This window comes from Megalobrama amblycephala, linkage group LG3, assembly GCF_018812025.1.
Source record: "Megalobrama amblycephala isolate DHTTF-2021 linkage group LG3, ASM1881202v1, whole genome shotgun sequence".
Lineage (NCBI taxonomy): Eukaryota > Metazoa > Chordata > Actinopteri > Cypriniformes > Xenocyprididae > Megalobrama > Megalobrama amblycephala.
The window spans coordinates 48880854-48901926 of NC_063046.1; the positions used below are offsets into that span (position 1 = coordinate 48880854).

Sequence of the window (21073 nt, forward strand, 5' to 3'; positions counted from 1 at the left end):
GTTTCTAGACATGTATTTCGCCATTGAGGATTTCTTAAAAATAGTGTGTAAAAATCTTGTCTCATCTCGTCTCGTGAACTCAATCTCGAGTCTCGTCTCGTCTCGTGAGATACCTGTCTCGTCACACCCCTAGTTGTAACCAATGCATTTATTGACTACAAATTACAAAAAAAATAAAATAATAATAATTCACGGTTCTGTCCCTCTAACCAAAGAATATAGAACCCAAGAGGCAAAACTCTGATGCAGCCACGAGGTGGTAGCGGTAGCAATAGAAAGTTTCTCAACTTAAGTGAATTTTATGACACCTACAGAAAATGTTGTATTGTCTTAACCTATATGTTTTATGTGATCAGTTATGGAATCCAACCATTAACGTACACATCTGAGGTAACGTAGTTAGCCTACTTTGAGTATTTTCATTTTATGCAACTTTACATATTTACTATTAATAATAATTTAATAAATTAAAAATTAATAAAGTTAAGATCATCATGTTTATAGCATGATCCAGGGGATTAAAACGTACACCTATAGGCAGACCTAGTGGAGTAATACTAATAGTAAATGACTCCACTAGGTCTGAAATACGTGTTAATCCCCTGGATCACGCTACAAACATAATGATCTTATAGAACATGATTAATTGCTGTGTCTGTTATCCCATAATTGCCACTTTTGGACACAGTGGCTGTTTTTTTTTTTTGACATAGTCTTGCTTTAATGGACATTTATATAAGACAACACTGCAAAAACAGTTTCTATCAAGCTGTTATATTCTATTATATATTGTCCAACATTCCCAATTTTTCTGATGCATGTCCTTAATTTAATTTCGTATGCTGGTATTAATTCAGTGTTTATAATGCTTATACTAGATATTTTAAAGAATTTTAACCCAAACTAACTGGGTTTCTAGAGAGCAAATGTTTTGTGAAAAAAGTGGAAGACTTAAACACAAAGTGTGTAAAATAAACTGTAAAAAGGATTCGATGATCACTAGTGATAGTATTTTATTCTGTGTTGTCATCATTCAGGTTTGATTTCAGCTTTAATGTACGTTTTTTTTTTTTTAAAAAGCAGCTGATATTGCCATAGAAACCAGTGGACTGCCGAGTCGCTTTCACCACAAAAAATACATACCATCCACCCTATCCGCGCTAAATAGTATTAAATATTACTAGTGTCACATACTATTAAGGATGAAGAGTATGCACATTGAAACGCAGGAACTATCTATCTGAATTGCCGCCGAAGCACTTCCTGGAACTATCTGAAGCCTACGCGAATCACGTGACGCTCAAGCGTTTTGAACTTCCGTTGTCGCAACTCTGCTTCCTGGTTGCTCACAGCCACTGAAAAAAGCATAGCAACCTACGTTCATCCGACGACTACATTCATTAAGCAGACACTTTATCCAAAGCGACTTACACGAGCAATACAACAAGCGATTCTTAAGGAGGCAATTTCACGCGAAGTGCTAAAATACAACGTACAACATTATTCAAAAGATTACAAGCTAAAGAAATGCAAAAAACATAAACTTAACTTAAATAATTCATAAAACAAGAACTATTAGTAATGCACTTTAAACCAACATGTATAACATAATCACTTATCACTTTTAAACAAAGCAATTCTATTTTTTAACCACTCTAGGGGGGTGCACCGTTCCCGGAAGTACTGCAATACCGGGTCGATGCGTGGAGTGGACGGAGCAAGCCCCTATTCCATCTCCCTGTTCCAAAAATCAATTTAATATATGGTGCCCGGGTAGGGCACGTATCAGATATTAAACTGATAAGAACAGATACTACACTTGATCTTAGCCAAAAGGCCGAGAAGCGATACCCACAAATGGTCAACAGTAGCAACCACATTCTAGGAGACAGTAAGTACGACGACGGTGAGTATATACTTATTTCAATTCTAAAAGCGCGTGTGTATATAACATTATAAAGATTGCACAGTCATATAAACACTTGTTAATATCATGTACTTAAAAAATACTAACAGTTTCTTCAACAAAGACTGACAAGGAAGAGGGGACATGCTAATGAGGTACTAGTTCTCCAATCAGAAACATGGATACAATTCCAGGAGTTTTAGAAAATGAATCGCAAACGTATCAAATGGAATATGAAAATAACATCAACTACCACATAACAGCAGAGGTAAAATTCCCAGAATCTATGAAGTTAATGTAAAATAATGTCTTTAAATGCGGTAAGGATCTGCCCCCCAGTGGACAAATGAAGAGTTGCAACTGCCTTCCCAACAGCTCCACACTGACACGTGTAAAACTCATGTCATACATGTTAATACTCAGAAAGGGAAATACCCTTGTACAAAACAACGCTATATAACTCACTCAACTGAATAAGAACAGACATCGTGACTTTTTTTGATGATAAACCACCAAGGCACATTCTCCTCCACCAAACCGTTTTAACATTGCATAAATAAATATTGCAATAATCTCCTGAAGTTCACGACATGCACACACAACTAGCCCCTTGAACAAGTGTTGCACTTTCAAGTCAGAATATTCATTAAAGTACTCAACTATATGTTTGCCTCGCACAAAATTTTATGAGTAGCGTTACTCATCTCCACGCTATTGGCGTCACATCCATCAACCCATATATTTTAGCTCAGATAATGCAATAATTGAGACAATATCCCGGTGTTGTAAATTCATACGTTTTGAAAGCTGAAAACAACGCGTATTATATATGTTAACTGGATAGCATTACGTTACATGTGAAATAGCATCGCCAAAAACAACCGATTGAAAACTGTCGACAACTTCGACAAAAAGTCTCAAATTATTAATCAGTCTGAGTGTAGATTAACGTTATACAAAATGTTAAATTTAAATTACTTACCTTTCTTTGAGCCCGAGCTGTAATAACACTCGTTAAACTAAACGACGCAACTCGTCGTCACGCGAACAGTGCTCAAGTGCGCCACATAATGACGTTACGTATTTACGTGATCTGTCACGCGCCCAGTAAGGTCAAATGCTTACAGTTTTAACTTACTTTAGTTTTTGACCCAAAAGCTTGTTGTACTGTTATTAAAATGTTATGATGTTATTTTATCAACGTTTAAAAGTTTCTTAATATCTCCGAAGAGTCTTTATCAGATTTATAAAAGACAGATACAGCAGTACCTCTTCTTTCCGAAAACAGTAGAGCTCCTGCAGGCGTGCCGTGGGCGGAGCTAAAGAGTCACGAGCATAATAAACAAATAGACAGGTTTTATCATTTTGCCTTCACATGCTCTTCACATGACTCATGACCGGGATCTTTTATCGCTGGAATCGCTCCATCTTTCCGTTTCAAAAGATCTGCAAATCCAGAGTTGAATTGGGCCTTGTTTATAAACATTCATCACAGAAATGCTGGGAACAACAAACACACTTGCACAACTCCGTTGCTGCCCTGGGAAAACAAAAAGCATCCACTGTTCCCTTAACCCTGGGTTCTTTGGGAAGCTGAACAAAGGTTATCTTTCCCTCACAACCAAAAACACACCTTTCTGGGGACATTGTTGATTTTGTGGTCTAAAAACAAAATGACTATTTCTGGAGCAAGTCCTGTGCAGCGCTGCTGATGAAGCACGTTGATGGGCGTGCTCTTGCTCGCTCTGGTTGATGTGTGCGCGCGCTTTTCCGGGAGAAGTGTTTATACAAGGAATTCCATCCTTTATGACGTCATACAGGGCCATAATGAAAAAAAAATCCTGAAATTCATGCTGCCTTCACGTGCTCTCAGAATTATCGTAAATACGAGTTTTCTAGGTAAAAATTGTACATGAATGCCCTCCCATTTCGACACTTGAATGTGATGAGCTCATAATCACGACTTCAAAAATGGGAATTATCAAATTTAGCAAATGGGAATTATCAGAAATGGGAATTATCAAATTTAAAGGATTAGTTCACTTCAGAATAAAAATGTCCTGATAATTTACTCACCCTCATGTCATCCAAGATGTTTGTCTTTCTTTCTTCAGTCGAAAAGAAATTGTTTTTGAGGAAAACATTCCAGGATTTTTCTCCATATAGTGGACTTCAACGGGGTTCAATGGGTTGAAGGTCCAAATTGCATTTTCAGTACAGCTTCAAAGGGCTCTACACGATCCCAGCTGTGGAATAAGTCTTATTTAGTGAAATCATTGGTCATTTTCTAAAAAAATGTTAAAAAATAAAAATGTATATACTTTTTAACCACAAATGCTCGTCTTGCACTAGCGTCCACAACTTTGTGCATTACGTAATCACACTGGAAAGGTCACACATGACATAAGTGGAAGCACCGAGTGTTTACAAAGCGAATGTGCACGATTTTGAGGAGAAAATGAAATGGAGTTTTTCAGTACTTCCACCTATGTCACGTGTGACCTGTCCAGTGTGATTACGTAATACATGAAGTCGTGGACGCCAGTGCAAGACGAGCATTTGTGGTTAAAAGTATCCTTTAACAAAAGTTACCATGAGCATTGTAATGTTTAAAGCGGATGTCATAACAAATGTCAGTAGACGGGGAAGATCTTAAAACGAGCAGTTCAATCATAAATCCGTAAGATCTTACCTTCATGCCGGGGGAATAAAACCAGAAGAATGAACACAACAAGCGAAAAGGGGCGGGGCTACATATGGTCCCTTCAGTCACCACAATGTGTTTTAGTTATTATAACTGAAGACAAACTTGTCTTAGGTGTGACAGTATTTCTGGTATATTCATGTTCCATGCAAATTGAAAATTTCATGGTCAGTCCTTTCAGGTTTTTTACTGTTTGAATGCAACCTTCGATAAGGAGAACATCTCTAAAAACAAATGTTATTCCAACAAACAGTTAATTCATTTATTTAAGCACTTTAATCATGCTTGTTATACATCAGTAGGATAAAGATGGTCAAATGAACAAAGGAGAAATGATGAAGCCTTTACAATAGCACAATAAATTTAGTCATATAGTTGCCATTTATAGCACAAGACATTATAAAATAGGCTGTAAAACATGGCTTGCTGTTCTGTCAGGATTGAGGATGTGGCTTTACTGTAACTCTTGTCCCCACTGCGATCGATCAGACACAAGCCACTTATCAATACACATCATTATCTAAAGCAGAAACTTCATTCACTGCCCACTGTTATGCTAACATACCATAAATGGACTGATAAAAGCGCTGTAAATATTGTCAAGTCTCAAAGGGCATTTTGAGTCAGAGTCAGAGTCAGAGTCTGTGCTGCGCTGAGAAAAACAACCTTTGAGAATTTCTCTCGATATTTCAATACAGATTCATCACAATGTGTACTGGAAAGTGTGCACGGTTAGTGGGGCTAATGCTTCTACCCTCGGCTTTTTTGTGTATAATAGCCAATTTACTTTTATTCTTCCCTAATGGAGAAAAATTGGAATCTAGACAGATTTCCCTGCAGGTCTGGCTTATGGGAGGTGTTCTTGGTGGAGGGCTAATTGTGAGTATTCAGTCTTTTGGATTTGACTGTCATATCATTCATGTGCTGTTCGCTTGAACTTGGCTATTTCCTGAGAAAACAAATGACTGTCTTGTTTTTATGAGACGCTATAGGAATTTTATGGTTTAATAAAATTAATAGACCTGACTTATGTTTTAGATAGGACAACTGATACATCACTGACTACAAGCCACTGTGCGGCATTTTCTTTATTGTATGATATGGCATAACGATCGATAAAGAGAACTAGAATTGTTGAATAAGTCATGTGTTATAAGCAACTGCGCTGTAGTAAGGGGAATGTATCTGAATAAAGGAACTTTAGATTTGAGGAACAAAAGCAGAATGTGGCGAAAATCAAGGGCCCATTATGCTGAGCTTCACTGCTCACACCCTGAAAAACTGGTATATTGACATTGTAACATCCTGGAAATGACCATGGATTAATCCTGAGTAAAGTTGCATGGTAGTTGTGTGGACTGTCAATGGAGGGACAGAAATCTCTTAGATTTCATTCAAAATATCTTCATTTGTGTTCCGAAGATGAACGAAAGTATTACGGGTTTGGAACGTCATGAAGGTGAGGGATTTCAAAGGGATAAAAATTCTCTTAACATTTACTCACTCTCAGGTTGTTCTAAACCTGTATGAGTTTCTTTGTTCAGTTGAACACAAAACGAGATATTCTGAAGAATGTTGGTGACTCTGAGGCATTTTCATATATTATTTTTTTCATACGGAAGTAAATAGGGGCCTTTACAGTAAATCTTCTGTGACGTCACAGTTGATGATAAGTCCATTTGCACTCACTTTCATTCATCAGATGATGTGTCCAAGCTGCTCAGCCATCAGAGCCGGGGGCAAAGGCTGCTGTGGGGCAGGTTGCTGTGGAAACCGTTGCCGTGTGAGTAAATATGACACAGAGAAACACCAAAAAATGTGAAATGGCCATCATTCACAACAAGAAGCTCACTAGAGAAGATGTGAAAATATTTTCAGCAGAAAGTCTGCATAACATATAGGCTATTTTGATTGTTCACTATTTTATGTTTTTTTGTTTTGTACAGATGCTGAATTCTGTTTTCTCATCTGTATTTGGCATTATTGGGTCGGTCTACTGTGCCTGTGTTGCCATTGCAGCACTGGCTGTTGGGCCAAAATGCCAAGTTGAGGACGGACAATGGGAATATCCTTTTGAGGATAAACCAGGGTAAGAACACTTAATACCTAAAAGAAAAATCAAACGAATGCAATGGAGTTACTTTAGTTGTTAATATAGATAATTATAATACTTCAGTCAGCAGGATTAATGTGAATTTAATGGCAATTGCATCTCTGAAGTGGAAAATTGCAGTTTATTGTATGGCCACTAGATGAGGCCCGTATCCTGCACTTCATCTACTAAAGCTCATTCTCTCTTTCTGTCTCACTATAACAGGAACAGCAGTTACCTGGTGGATAAGACTACATGGTCCGATTGTGTCTTTCCTGAGAATATGGTTCTCTGGCACATTGTGCTGTTCTCCATTCTTTTGGGTCTGGCTCTGATACAGATGATACTCTGTGTCATTCAGGTCGTGAATGGATGTGTGGGCTGCCTCTGTGGAGACTGCAGAAAAAGAAAATCGGTAAATGTTACATAAATATTGAAAAAGCATTTATATTACCATTAAACAAAAGTTAAACTGAATGTAATTTCTTGAGCAAAAACTATACACTGGCAATGGCATATAATAAGAAACACTTTTTACTGTCTACTAGACAGGATGCATAGGCAGAATGGAAAAAAGACTTAAAAACCAGCATTATAAACAGTGTTGGGGAAAGTTACTTTTAAAAGTGATGTTACAATATTGTGTTACTCCATAAAAAAAGTAACTAATTGTTTACTTAGTTACTTTTTATGGAAAGTAATGCATTACAATAGGCTACTTATCCAGCCCAGGTGAGGAAAAAAATAACACAAATTCTACTTTTTGGCAAAAAGTGAAATGAACAAGCCTTAGGCTAAAAGAAATGCAACTTAACGTCCACATACAGTAGAGGGCGCAGGTCAAACAAACATTTCAGCTGTGCTGCCATTCTGGACTGCAAAAAAAATTAAACACAAATGTGATTATGTGCTTATTATTGTGAGATTAAATACATATAGTATATTTGTGTCATTTAACATTTAATAATTGCAGGTTTGTGTAATATTCTGAGTTTGCATTTCACTGTTTTTATTCATTTTGAGGAATAAAAACAAATATTATTTACACACGATGGAGTGAGTAAGTCTCTCAACATGGGGATAAGAAAGCTGTCAGTCAATAAATGGGAAAACAAATTAACTTGCATTACTTATTTGAAAAAGTAACACTGCTTATCCCCAACACTGCTTATAACCGGCTACCATATTAGTTTTTGAGGGCAATCAAACTGTGTTAATCGTCAGACCTCTGAAATAATACCCTTTTTACACTCAAATAATGAGATGTCTTTTTCGTATACTGGGATTTGGAACTGATCTCTCTTTGTACAACAGGATGAAGGAGGACTGTGAGATCTGCTGAGGAGGGGGAAAACAACAACAAACAAAACAACGATTTGATCTGGAATAACAGGACAAGAGCTTTCACACAAAACTAACAGACTGCTTATAAATAATGCAATAAGTATCACTAAAAAGGGTTGTTGTGTGTAAATCTGACCCTATTTTAACTTTATGTATTATTTTAGTACTATTGTCGCAGTAAATTATAACTGTCAATCAACTAAAAAATAAATCACATTTTTCTGTAATTAATCACACATAACATTACAGTTTGTAATATATTTTTATACTGTGATACATGATTTCATATTGAATCTCCAAATGAATGTAGAAACAACAAGAAGATGATATATTTTAAATATTTGTTTAATAGCATCTTTTACTAAGTACTATGAATGAAGACCAGCCTCACTGAAACCATACTGCTACTGATGTCTACTGATTTAAATTGATTATTTTCTCAATTTCTGGGGACAAAATGAGTAAAAGTGACTGTTTTTGACCATTGTATTTAAATAACAAGCTCAAAACTACCATCATTTTGATGAACTGTGTAAAAAATTCTCTCATCAAAGTTGCCCTAAAACCAAAATGCAATACCCGTTCTTGTCTTAGGACAACTTTTATGAACTTTTTTTGATCCACTTCAAATGTTGACTACTGTATATAAACTTTTTGGACTTTTCATTTTGGATTAATAAATCAGGTCCTAATGATCCAAAGCATCTTTCTTTCAGAATAAACATAATTTGCTGAAATGTATTATGTGTCTCTCATAAATTAACTTAAAATAAGCTATGTCTTTCTTTAGAGTTGGCATCAGATTGCATGAGAATTATATTTCCTTTACAGGTTACAGAAATACCCCTGAGTGTTTTCTTTTTCTGGTATATTTGGCAGGAGGCATCAAGTTTGTTTCCAGTGCATTTAGGGTGAGACTCTGAAACCATGTGTTGGCTGTTTTCCCATTTGCTTTTTAAATAGTTTGATAAAGTCAATATGTTCCCTTTTGCTTTCCATCTCAACATCTGTGTCATTTACTCTTTTCTCTATAATCACTGATTTCACTGTTGTAACACCGGATCAAACCGGATCTTGCAGCACTGCAAAAACCGTAAGTCAAACCCCCTGGTGGTGAAGGTCAGATTTGCATCTGTGACAACATGCATACACAGAAACCAGGGAATGTTTTAAAAATAAGGTCCAAGGTCCATTCTCAAAAACAGCATGAGATACTTTCAAAGTGCTACGTAACATCTACTTTTTTTTTGCATATGAATATAGAGTCTATAGACCCTGTGCTCATGTAACCACAGCAGCCCTCCACTCTAATTTACACTTAATCCTGTAGCTACACAAACAGCCATTTGAAGCCTAATATAGGATAAAGGCTGGAGAATCTAAAAACAAGCTTATAGATTCGATACCCAAGACTAAGCCAACTGATCATTGTAAACATACTATACATGCCTCAGCCACAAGAGGGGAGAGGCAACAGCATGTCCTAGTACACATAATACGTCAGCTTAATGTATAGACACCTTGTTCAAACCAGACAGTGTTCCAGGAAAGGATGTTCAGTTCTTAGTGCCACCGAGATCACACACTTTCAGACACATCCCTATAATAATAACTGCATGACATTTTTGATTCTACACACATAATTAAACAAAAAAGGAGAGAGGCGGATGTACTAAAACTTTTGGCATGGATCCATTCAGGCTAATTCAATGACCATCCACCAATTAGACACAGAGAACAGACACAAAACACTCATCAACCTCCACAATGGGTCTAGACAATAGCAGAAGGAAACAGACCAGAAAAGTGCTGGATCAGACAGGATGGAGCTTGTGAACTGATGTTATGGAATTCATTAAAGGTACACTATGCAACTATTGACCCTCTAGTGGTTTAAAAAACAAAACTGCATGGATTTTGTGGAAGAACATTAGGTTGTGCTTCGGCTCTGTATGACTGTACGGATAAATGTGATTATATACTGCTTATAAACATTCACTACTAGGCTTAAGAGATTAACTGAAGACGTTACAGTGGCTATACCCATTTATCGACACAGTACTTCCTTGAAAATAAACTCCAGCACAGTGCTACGACAAAACCGTGATGAAATTACCGTTTTCAATAGATACTACACAATAGATTCTCTGGAGGTTGGAGATTTAGCTGCTCCATGTCAACTTTTCTTGCTCGTTGTGACATCTAAGCCACTCCTACACCATACACGCGTCAAAGTAGCCTGAGCAATTTTTCTCTATTTACGAATATAATGAGACACGCACGGGTGAGTGACATATGTACGCAATTTCCCGCGAAAACCGGCCAGACTTATAACAGGCTTACCATAGTGAAACGGGGTAAGACAAAAACACATTTTTGGAAGAAGGATTGATGATGTATTGACTCAAAAATACAAAAAAGTTAAATTTAAATTCAGACAGCACTATAACTTTCAATAACTCCATGACATTAAAAAGGATTTGTCTTAGTATGTTTCTAAGAATGCAACATACATGCACAAACTTGGATCGCAATCCTGATGGATCAACAGCTTCAAGTCACTGAATGTCTTTCTCAGTACGACTCATAAACTAAAATCGACAAGCAACATCATAGGCGTTATTGGATATGCGAATTTAGGAATTTAACGCTGACTTGTGAGCTCACACACACACCTCAGGAAATAGTGTGTGGAGGGGAGGTGGGTTGTTGACATACAGGACAAAATTGGACGAGCAGTTTTGGGGAGGGGATATTTTGGGTGAGAACAGGGTTGGAAAACTGGTAAAAAGCAATCCAAGCTGGACTAGGGCAGATATTCTGTGCACTGAAGCCAAGCAACAGCATGCGAGTATAAGCTCTGTAGCTTTACTGTGCATGAGAGAGTAAATACTCATTAAATCACTCATCTTCCTCTGAGAGTGCATACATGTGCCAACTCAAATACAACCATCAGGCGTATCATTTCTTTTTAGGTTTCTGCAGAGGTTTTTGTCATTCTGTTATATTCACACTTTTGTTGAATGCTTGTGCTTTACCACAAAACTGAAGCACGGCAGCTTATTTATCTATCATGGTATTTTGAAAGTGAGTATCTATCAGTAATTCTTTACACTGAACAAAGATCTTGCTACTCTTTACTGTACTATCATTGTTGATGGCACTAATCTAAGTAATTATTCTTCTCTCATTGCCACACAAAACAAAGAGAGTTGATTAGATTGGGCTAAACCACCAACAGTAAAGGGGGAAACACCATAGAAATTCCATGTGATTGGATTGATTTTACAAAAGCAACAAAAAATATCTGTAGATCACACTATCACTGTTTAAATATGGTTCTCTTATTACTTTTTAAAATAATGTAAAGTGTTTAAAGCTCACACAAAGTGAATCTAGTGAAGCAAAACCAATGCACTCCATCAATTACCAGTACACAGCTGTATTTGTGGAAAAGTTGGCTATATACTAATAGTTTAGTTGTAATATATGGCACAAATCATATTTTATTTCCCCCAACCATTAATAATTAATTTTAATTATTTACTGTAATAAACATGAATTGTAGAAAATAACAGCCTTGTGTGCTTATGCTTTCAGCAAATAACAAAATTTTTTTTTTTTTTTATACATCTTTTTATGCATTTTGACCGTTCATTTACACAACAACATTTTGGGGGCCTGAAAATGCAAACTTTTGAAAATGGGTTTCAAAGTGCAAGGTTTTGAAAAAGATAACATTATTGTAAACTACACAAACGTGAATTTGTGAAAATGGTGACGTCATGCGCATATGTATTACGTGTTTGGTCAATAGGAGCGTAAAGTTTCTTTACAAAGTCAAAAAAAAAAAAAACAACTATTGGCCTGGCCAGAATAATATAGCATTTTTAATCTTTTTGGCGGGTCCATGTGAACGGGGAACTTTTTGACAACGTTGTTGTCTGTATGCGAAAAACGCAAAGGAAAAACTTTTTCCGATTTTCTAGTACATTGTTGTTGTGTAAACGTAGGAACAAATATGTTAACAGCTGTAATCCATAATTCATTTACATAAACAGGATGTATCTTTGATATAATGCACTGCTGTCTGTAATTGTGACCTTAATTGTGTCATCTTCAGCTCTGTGATAGTTTGCAGAGTTGCTATTCATAGCCTGTGATATCTGACCTCAACAACACCATTTCACCAAACAGCCTGAGAGCCAAAGATTCACTTGAGGTATCAGATCCCCTGATCCCATTTCAAACTTTTTTTCTGTACTTGGGGGAGCAAGGTTTGGTAGAGGGTTTAGTATGCATAAGCCAAGCATTTTGGTATGTGTGCAGATGCTTGACTCCTTATACTTTTTAAATTGAAATATTAAATTAATACTTATAAAAATATATTTTGTTTTAAAAGTGAGGAAGAAGAGAGTCAGTATTAGGCAGTTTAAGTTTATTATACAAGTTCTCAGTTTGTTGAAACCTTCCATGCAGGTCTGAGATCAGTTTTAATTTGGATCTGGGTACTTTATTATATAAAAGCTTAAAAAGAAAACTAATGAGGATTGATTCTGATTATCCAAATCTTTTAGACACTGGTGTACAATTCACTGTTTGCTTATATGTGTCACTCATTGTAAGTGCTCCAGTTCAGATAAGCAAAATTCTTCTTCACCCACTTTTGAAGAAGAAAATTAGAAGAAGAAAAAAAGCAGGGAGGAGTTAAACAGGAGAAACAGGTGAGACGAGGAGAGAGAGAGACAGAGAGAGAGATAAAAATGAAACATGGAACACAAAATTGGCTCCATTCAGAGAGAACATTTTTTGGACCTATTCAAAAACAATGAGAATTTTAATTGCTTGGTTTTTTGGAGTGCAGAAGTCTAGTGTTCTACATAAAGGGGATTGAGTTCAAATTGGACCTCAGCTAATGAACTAGAAAAAAAAAAAAAAAATCCCACCACAACTCATAAAACAATTTTCTGTTGTCCCATTTGGAGGTTATACAATGAGAATTCAAAGAAAATAATCAGGGTTTAACACTGTTCCTGAATCAGCCTCCAACGGGACACCTTCAGAGCTAGGACAAACTTCAGACTGCTCTCTGATCAGTGGCAAACAGGTTAATGCTATTGGTAAGTCACACAATACTAATTTGCCAGCAATGGGGGGCCTTGGCCTTCAACCCAGATTGTGCAGCAGACTTGCTGTTCAGAATTCTAATCTGTTTCTCCTTTGGAATTCGCCTCTGTAAATTTCCATTGGTGAACACAGCAAACAGACTGTCAAAACGAATAAGGGTATAAATACACATTTCCTGGCAATATGCTGGTGTTGCTGGTATACATGTTTCTTGAAAGTGTAAAGATGAGCTTTTTTACTCCTGAGAAGTTTCCATGCTATTCAAATTCAGACTCAGAGTGTTCATTGATACTGGATGTCTCAATTTATGGGGACTTATGGAGACTGACCTGATGCTTAAAAGTGTATATTAAAAGAAAACCCTAAAATGGCCAGGAGTTATGATGTTTCTTAAACACACTATAAAACTTTGATTATGCTGAATAAAAATGTCTAAACACTTTAACAATGATGATAAATCCAAAACACTAAAACATCATAATGGCTGTATGGACAGTTTGTGCATTCCAAAATGTTAAGTACAGTATACGAGAAAAAAAAAACATACAAAGGGAGGTGAATATTCTCTCAATGACTTCTAGTAAGAAGCTGTGAAGTGTCACTAATTCTACAGCACACAAATGATTTTCAAAAGAACTATAATCCCATCTATTGCTCTCTATCATTAAGGGCTTTCCATTTATTCCTTCACTAATTAAATTAATCATGCATGTTATTGTGTTGGTACAATAAACAAGATTTAGCATTTGCAATTTACCAGCAACACTCAGAGCCAAGAGTCAAACTTATTTCTAGGGAGAGAAACTCAAGTCCTTACGTGTGTGAAAAATCTAAATAGTATAATGAATCAGACCTGAATAGTGAGAATATTTCCCTATGCTTTACTGGAGACCTGCCAGCACACTAGCAAGCTGAAAGAGGAGGAGGAGGAGGAGGAGGGTGAGAAAGAGGAGGCAGGGCGTGCTGCTCAGATAAGCTATTTAAAGCTGAACTGAAAGTGTGTTTAAACCTGAAGCTTTCCATGTTGTCATAGCTGAACGGGTTCTGTCATCGTCAGTGAACTGTCAGTGAGTTGGAGACCATTTCAACTATCGCAAATCACTTGCAATTTGAAGGATTTTCTGCGTGACAGTGCCAAAGTACGTGCGAGAACCACGAGAACAACCGGTGAGTCCATTTGATTATAGCCTATACGTTATTTTTTTATTAATATAATTTTATTATGAATTAGCGCGTACAAATTCGCAGTCGTAGGCTATAGACTAAGTTTAAACACACTGGAGGTGTGTCAAAGTGGGAGTGTCTCACAATATACCGTCAAACTTGCTACAAGGACGTTGCAATACACTTTTACAGTAACATTTTAAAAAATATGTTTAGTACAAAATATGAGTCACTTTGTAGCTTTTTACAATGAAAGCTGCTCATTTAAAAAAAAAAAAAATATATATATATATATATATATAATCATTTATCCACAGAGAGCTATTATGTTGTTTAGATACTGTATGTAGCTTTGTTTGGTCTTTGTGTAGGTAACTGCATTGCCCATGTTTATTAGGCTATTGCGTATAAAGTCTAATTTTGATTAATAGGCCCAGCCTCATTCGTCACGTGACCTTATATTTTATAATATGTTTTACGACTTACGGGCACCAAAATAACAATGCTTTAAACGTTTTCAACAGTTTTCTTTATGGTGAATATATGGATACCACAGTTTTTTTAAACAGTAGCTTACATCAAAAAAATAAATAATAATAATAAAAAAAAAACATTATATCGTGTTGTATCGTCACTGTGAGAATCTGATGGGTTGAGTTACTTGAGGGTTAAATCCATTATTTAACCAATAAATCATTTCACGTAAGCTACTCTTTATCATCTCCAGACAGCATTATATTTGCTCGTTAGACTTTTATTCATCACTTGGCACACTACTTAAAAGCAATGAAGGTGTTGTTAAGCTCAGGTAGGCCTATCTTACTTTTCGCTTAAAGAGATTTACCTTTCTTCTGAACTCTGGCTGATCTCTTGCACTGAGATTTTATGTAACGTACTTTTCTGCGAATTATGCGTCTGGACCACGGATAACCTTAATGCCTGCATATGGAAATCACTTGTAAACATCCTTTCATAATTAATAATTGATATGCTTTTGCCTGTACACAGTCCAGCGACCCCCCTTCCCTGTCGCCAGAGTGGACCACCGCGTCCCCGAGCGTCACGTACTGCACATACACAGAAAGCAAGTCTCAATGGGAAAGCGCGTGTGCGCGAGCAGGCAGGCGGGCACGCGGGGGTGGGGGCGACCTAAATCATAGCCTTTGCACGTTTTTTTATTTAATACTGCTAAAAATAAATGTTCCAAAGGGTTTTTTTTCTCTCTTTTTTTTTTAGCAATGCCAAAACAAATAAATAAATAAAAATGTTGGTTCCCCCCAAAACATTCAGTGACCAGTTCCTAAAATAACAATTTTTTTTTTCTTATAGTGTGAAGAACATTTCATTTTATTCATTTTTTTTATTTTATTGTATTTTTTGCAGTGGAAAGATTCCATGAATGTTAGATGTTCTTCATGTAACCACATATACCAATAAAAACTTTTAGTGTAATGATTGTATTCTTTATATACACCATTTAAGTAATGCATTCAGATACTGACACAAATATACTCAAAATAGATATTACCTAATTTATTCACTTAAAGCTTACAGTTTTAAACTTGTGAAATTACACCTAAAATCGCAGTATTAATGTGTAAACCTGTGACAGGATTTTTTTTTAAAAAGCGTGAATTCACTTGTTATCCTTTTCTCCTTTAAGCACATGAAAGACTTTAACGAATACAAAAGCTTGTTGAGAAAAAACAATAATTTTAATAGTCCACTTTAGACATTCTACTAACTATAAGTAACTTAACATGTCAACTAACTCTCAGAATTAAAGACTGTCTGCTTAATACTTGCTTGCACTTTATTTTGATGCTCCACCAACAGACATTCTACTGACTGTAAGTAACTTTGCAACTACATGTCAACTTATTCTACTAACCCAAACCTCGAACCCTAATTTAACAGTCTAATAGATTACTGTTAGACTACTTTTAAACTCTAAGGAGAGTTAGTTGACATGTAGCTGCAAAGTTACTTATAATTAGTAGATTGTCTAAAGTGGACCATTGAAATGAACTGTAAGCAAATATGTGGTGGCAGGGCCGCACTTTAGGGGGCCCTGCAGCGAACAGAATGTGATTGTGAATGGACTGAGGGGGACCCCCCTCTCCCCTGGAACACAATCGGTCTGAAGGGGGCCCCGATTCCACTACCTCGCACTGGCCCCCGCCCCATGATTGGGACAGTCCCATATGGTTGTAATGATTGAAAAGGCATTCAAATAAACCTCTGGAATTCTATGCAATTCCAAAAATACTCTGCAATTCCAAGAAAAAGTGATTGGTCTAAATCAACGAGAGATGAGACTGACAGTCTTGGATTGTTTCTGAGGGTGTGTAACTGAATGTGTGCATAGGCAGGGTCTCATTCTCAGAAAAGAGTCTGGGATGGAGGTAAAGTGGAATAAAGTGTTGTAACTAGAGATTATCTAACCTTTTTAAGCAGCAGTCCTCAGAGTGTACGTAACCTATAAGAGACAAAACACAGGCATAAAGATACACAAACACATAGCTCACAGTGTTTGGTAAATGACATGGAGAGGGCCATCATGTTAGGTCACAAGTCTAGATTAAGCACCCTATAAGGATGTTCTCCGTGTGTGTATACATGTTTGCAAGAGCTTGCTTTGTAATACATGTACACGTGCACGTCCACGTCACTAGCAAACAACTTGGAAGTGTACGCTTCTAACGTCATTTTTGGGTCTCCAGGCAAAAATAAAACCAATAGGGAAGAATTTTCTCTGTTCTTATGCCTCCTTTTCCCCAAATTTTCTGGGCCTTATCTCTTATGCATTTTGCCAGAAAATAAACAAACGGCCCTCCCATGTGAATTATATGTTTTGCATGAGTTATGAAAAGGACTGAGAGGAGAAAAGAAACGAGGGGGATGGTTACGGATAAATGCATATCATATGATTGGCACAAGAAGTGATGGAAAAGTGTGCGTATGTATGTGCGCATTTACTAGAACCAAAGGAAATTTAATAGAAACAACGTTCACCTTAGCTTTTCAGCATCAAAATATTTTGGACACAGTGTTCTCCAAAAGCTCAGAGGTTCTTGTGGTTTGATGCGAGGAATGATGCAAACCATCTGAGGCAGTGCATAGAAGACTATGAAGAGGTTATTTCGACATAATTTGCCATACACAAATCATTTCATTGGCAGTCTTTATGCCTATAATGAAAATAATTCATTCTGCAACCTGAAAACGTGAAATTAAACAAACTGAGTGAAACCAAACTGTTCTTTCTTATTTAAATAATCAAGATCTGAATATATAAAACTGCTAAAAGAATGGAAGGCTCAAATCAAACAACAAATCAAATGCTAATGACTGAATCAGAACAGATGTTGTATTAATTATTCCACAATATAATAAACTAATCCAACACTTAAATTCTCAACACCATTTATTTCCAAAAGACATTTTTTTTTTTTTTCATTATGTACTCAAACATTAGTAATAGCTAAGTGTTTTTAGCTTTTGAAAATGAATACTCTGAATTTTGCACGTTTTGTCCTCAGGCATAGACTCAGGCGAGTTGGGTAATCTGAACAAAAGCATGATAGATTTATGAGAGTTCACCACAGAAATGAATGAGGGTTGGATGGGAACATAGTGTTTTGTATGACAGTAAAAGTCCATATTTCTGTGGCATGTGGCGACATGGTTTTGTGACAGTTGTTCTACATTGTGTGCGTTTGTGTGTGAGACATTCACCTGGATGGAAACGTCTTTCTGCCTCGCATTGCATGCTTGACAGCTATGATCCCATGACCTATTTCACAAGCTCTTTGGTAGTTTATGATCCCACATCCCAATCAGCATGTATTTTTTGTTGTTGTGCAAACTTGCACCCAAGAATAAAGTGTGCGGGTCGGCCACTAAGGTTCCTTGTTATGTTGGTGGTTTCTGGACTAGATTCATAGAGCATATATCAAAAGTGTAAAAGCCAAGTCATTAAAAATTAACCATTAACCCTGTGTACTACAAACCAAAGGCCAGCAAAAGCTGATAAGAGAAGCATTCGCCACTTGGTCACATAGCTCTTGAGACGTGTTTGTTTTTGTCTTTGGCTAGGTTTCTGATGAAAACTGACTGAGTCATAGAACCAGTAAACCCTCTGTGACTCTCATATTCAACAACTGAGAGTATGAATCACTTCAAAGACGAATAAAACGCTTAGCAGCAGTCAAAAGTGATTTACAAACTGCCAGGCGGATTGCACAAATGTCAAAACTAGCCGTCTCCATCAGGGCACTTGACCCAGCGCGTAATACCCAATCGAGGATTTATTACATCGCATGTCTCCATTCAGTCTACCCACTGACGTCGCTATATGGGATTAGACAGCAAAGTAGAAGTCTGCATGCACACACACGGCTGTAATAAGATTATGCATAAAACCCACGGTCACTGGCAAGTTTTAGAAAACTAATAAACACAACAAACAGCCGCTGTTTTACCTTAATGAACAGCACCAGAAGGGCAAATGGCAAATGGCTTTCCGATTGCTGGTTTAGAAATGTTATTAGAGTTGTTGTGATAGAATAAAGTGTGCTGGTAGGAGTCAGCTTGTCTAACAGGTGTTTCTCTTGTCTTTTAGCGCCCCCTGCTGATATGGGTGTAAAAATGCTGCAGTGCTTTCCCTTCTACAGACGCTGCAAGGAGAGGTGCAAAAGACAGTGCCCTCCTGAAACGGGTAAGCTATTGAATGTGTTCATTTGTAAACAATGTCCTTCGAAAATGTCTCTTCAAAATAACAGATAAATAAGTCAAGTGAAATAGTCAACGCCTATTTTGGTTTCGGTTGCAGCCATGTCCTCATCTCATTTATGTAACACCCGCCATTCACAAATACCTGCTAATCGTAAAGTAGTCTTGTTGACAAGTTTGGGTAAACAAAGATATAGTACCTTGAATGCCCTGTAGATGGCGATGTTGCTTCATTTGTATAAGAAATAAACTGCTGCAGAAAAAGTTAGGTGTCATGCACAATGTAAAGAATAAAAGTACATATTTTTTCTAACTTGTTTTCATTTCTACTTGTGTCTTCAGTAGTAGCAAGTGAAGAGCTGAAACCTCGGTTGTCCTCCACCACCTCCTGGGGCAGTGAAGGGGACAGCGGCAGCAGTCCGATTTGCCCACAGGCCTATTTTTCCCACAAGGCTCGGCTCTCACTTCGACACCAGATGGATAGCAACATCAATGCAGTGGACGCCACATACTAACTTTGTTCTGCAAGTGGGTCCTGGAGTGTCCTTGAAAGTAAGCGTCAGATTTACAGCCCTAATCCAGTTTAAATCCCTCATTGGAGAGCTTTTGAAGGAAACTGGAGGATGAGCCATTAGGAGGAACAAGCAGCATGGAAATTTGCCTCTCCTTGCATGCCCGTGAACACTCATGAATGTCAGCTGTATGCATTGTAACAATGTCAAGATACGAGTTTGAAGTTCTCTAACATTAACGGTACAGCTGAGTGTAATTTGGTAAAAGGGGAAATTGTGGAACACAATCTTAGGAGCGACGTTTACATGATCACCAACAAGTGCTTTTTTTTTCTAGCCTGTAGCATCTGCCCTCCACAGTCTCTGCTATATGCATCTATACTATCTGAACAGGATGCTTGTGGTTGGTTTTATCTGAGGAGTCTCTGATAATTTTAAAGGGATAGTTCACCCAAAAATAAAAAATTCTGTCATCATTTAATCACCCTTATGTTGTTTTAAAACATAAGTTTCTTTCTTCTGTTGAACTAAAATGGAGATTTTTTGAGGAATTTTGGTAACCAGACAATTGAGGGTAGCCACTGGGTGAACTATCCCTTTAAGGCAATTGTGTGTTTTGAGCCAGAAATTAATTTGTTCAGCAGTCCACCTATTATTTTGCCTGTCAAATCCAACCACACTTTGCCTCGCTGATCATAACTTCAGTGTACTGTAAAAGCATCAAAATGTTTTTTTCTTTCACATAAACAGGAAGGTTTCTAAAGGTTATTTTGCTTTCTATGTAAGTGCCATTTTCTCTACCCTACATGCTGTCCATTAACAGTGTGCTCTGCTCTGTGTTCATTTTCATTATGTATAGATTTCAGGGCTTTTTGAAATATGCCCAGTCATAAAATTTCTTTTTCTTTTTTTTTTTTTAAAAAACAGTGTTTTTTTCATGAACTCTATGTAACATCAAACTAATGTATTATGATGGTTTTCCAGTTTCTAAATCTTTAAAAGGTTTTCTTCCTATTGTATGTATAAAACCAGTCAAGTGAATGTTGAAGATATGTCATGAAACATCTATGACTTCTGTTTCAACATGTTTGAAAAACAGGTTTTAGATGCTAATGATGTGCGTCTGGCCATCTTCACTTTGTCGTGTGCACATGTATTAACATTTGTGTTTTTTTAGATATTAAATATGTATTTTTACACCCTGACCCAGAAAAAGAACAGAAGACACTGTTACACCTCTGAAGTCACAATTAATCTGAAAGAGATATTTTTGTATGTTTTATATGAAACAATGTGTAAATCAATTTTCTAAATAATAATAATAATGAAAAAGACAGCAAACTAAATAATATAGCACATGTACTTTTGCTTTCATTGATGATTGTAAAACAATAAAACTTTGTCAAAAAGAAACAAGTCTTTTTATGTTATTCTAACAGAAAAGTTGGATATTTTTATGGAATATTGCTGTATTTATTATAAATCATTTA

At 36.7% G+C, this 21073-nt stretch overlaps 1 protein-coding gene, 2 long non-coding RNA genes and 1 other non-coding gene across 4 annotated transcripts in view; 2 read left to right on the top strand and 2 right to left on the bottom strand.

Moving 5' to 3' along the window:
• Positions 1–2997, bottom strand: part of LOC125265578 — a 47941-nt gene extending 44944 nt beyond the window's left edge. Inside the window, exon 1 of the long non-coding RNA XR_007184294.1 lies at positions 2889–2997. This is a non-coding gene — a long non-coding RNA (uncharacterized LOC125265578). The remainder of the gene's footprint in view (positions 1–2888) is intronic.
• LOC125265967 lies at positions 1659–1849 on the bottom strand. The gene has a single exon (XR_007184395.1). It is a non-coding gene; the product is annotated as a U2 spliceosomal RNA (small nuclear RNA).
• A 2215-nt stretch (positions 2998–5212) lies between the features above and the next one.
• On the top strand, positions 5213–8787 carry tm4sf5 (transmembrane 4 L six family member 5). The gene is made up of 5 exons (XM_048185874.1): positions 5213–5489; positions 6313–6393; positions 6557–6699; positions 6928–7117; positions 8017–8787. The coding sequence occupies exons 1-5, from the start codon at positions 5319–5321 to the stop codon at positions 8032–8034; spliced, it is 603 nt and encodes a 200-aa protein (XP_048041831.1). The 5' UTR covers positions 5213–5318; the 3' UTR covers positions 8035–8787.
• A 5370-nt stretch (positions 8788–14157) lies between these two features.
• On the top strand, positions 14158–20996 carry LOC125265581. The gene is made up of 3 exons (XR_007184295.1): positions 14158–14340; positions 18962–19057; positions 19414–20996. It is a non-coding gene; the product is annotated as an uncharacterized LOC125265581 (long non-coding RNA).
• The last annotated feature ends 77 nt before the right edge of the window (positions 20997–21073 follow it).

Bases quoted from the DNA above. Each gene is read 5' to 3' on its own strand.
- tm4sf5 (XM_048185874.1), top strand. From the start codon at position 5,319: ATGTGTACTGGAAAGTGTGCACGGTTAGTGGGGCTAATGCTTCTACCC. The intron at 5,490-6,312 runs GTGAGTATTCAG...TTCATTCATCAG, and splicing joins TTCTTGGTGGAGGGCTAATT to ATGATGTGTCCAAGCTGCTC. The intron at 6,394-6,556 runs GTGAGTAAATAT...TGTTTTGTACAG, and splicing joins GCTGTGGAAACCGTTGCCGT to ATGCTGAATTCTGTTTTCTC.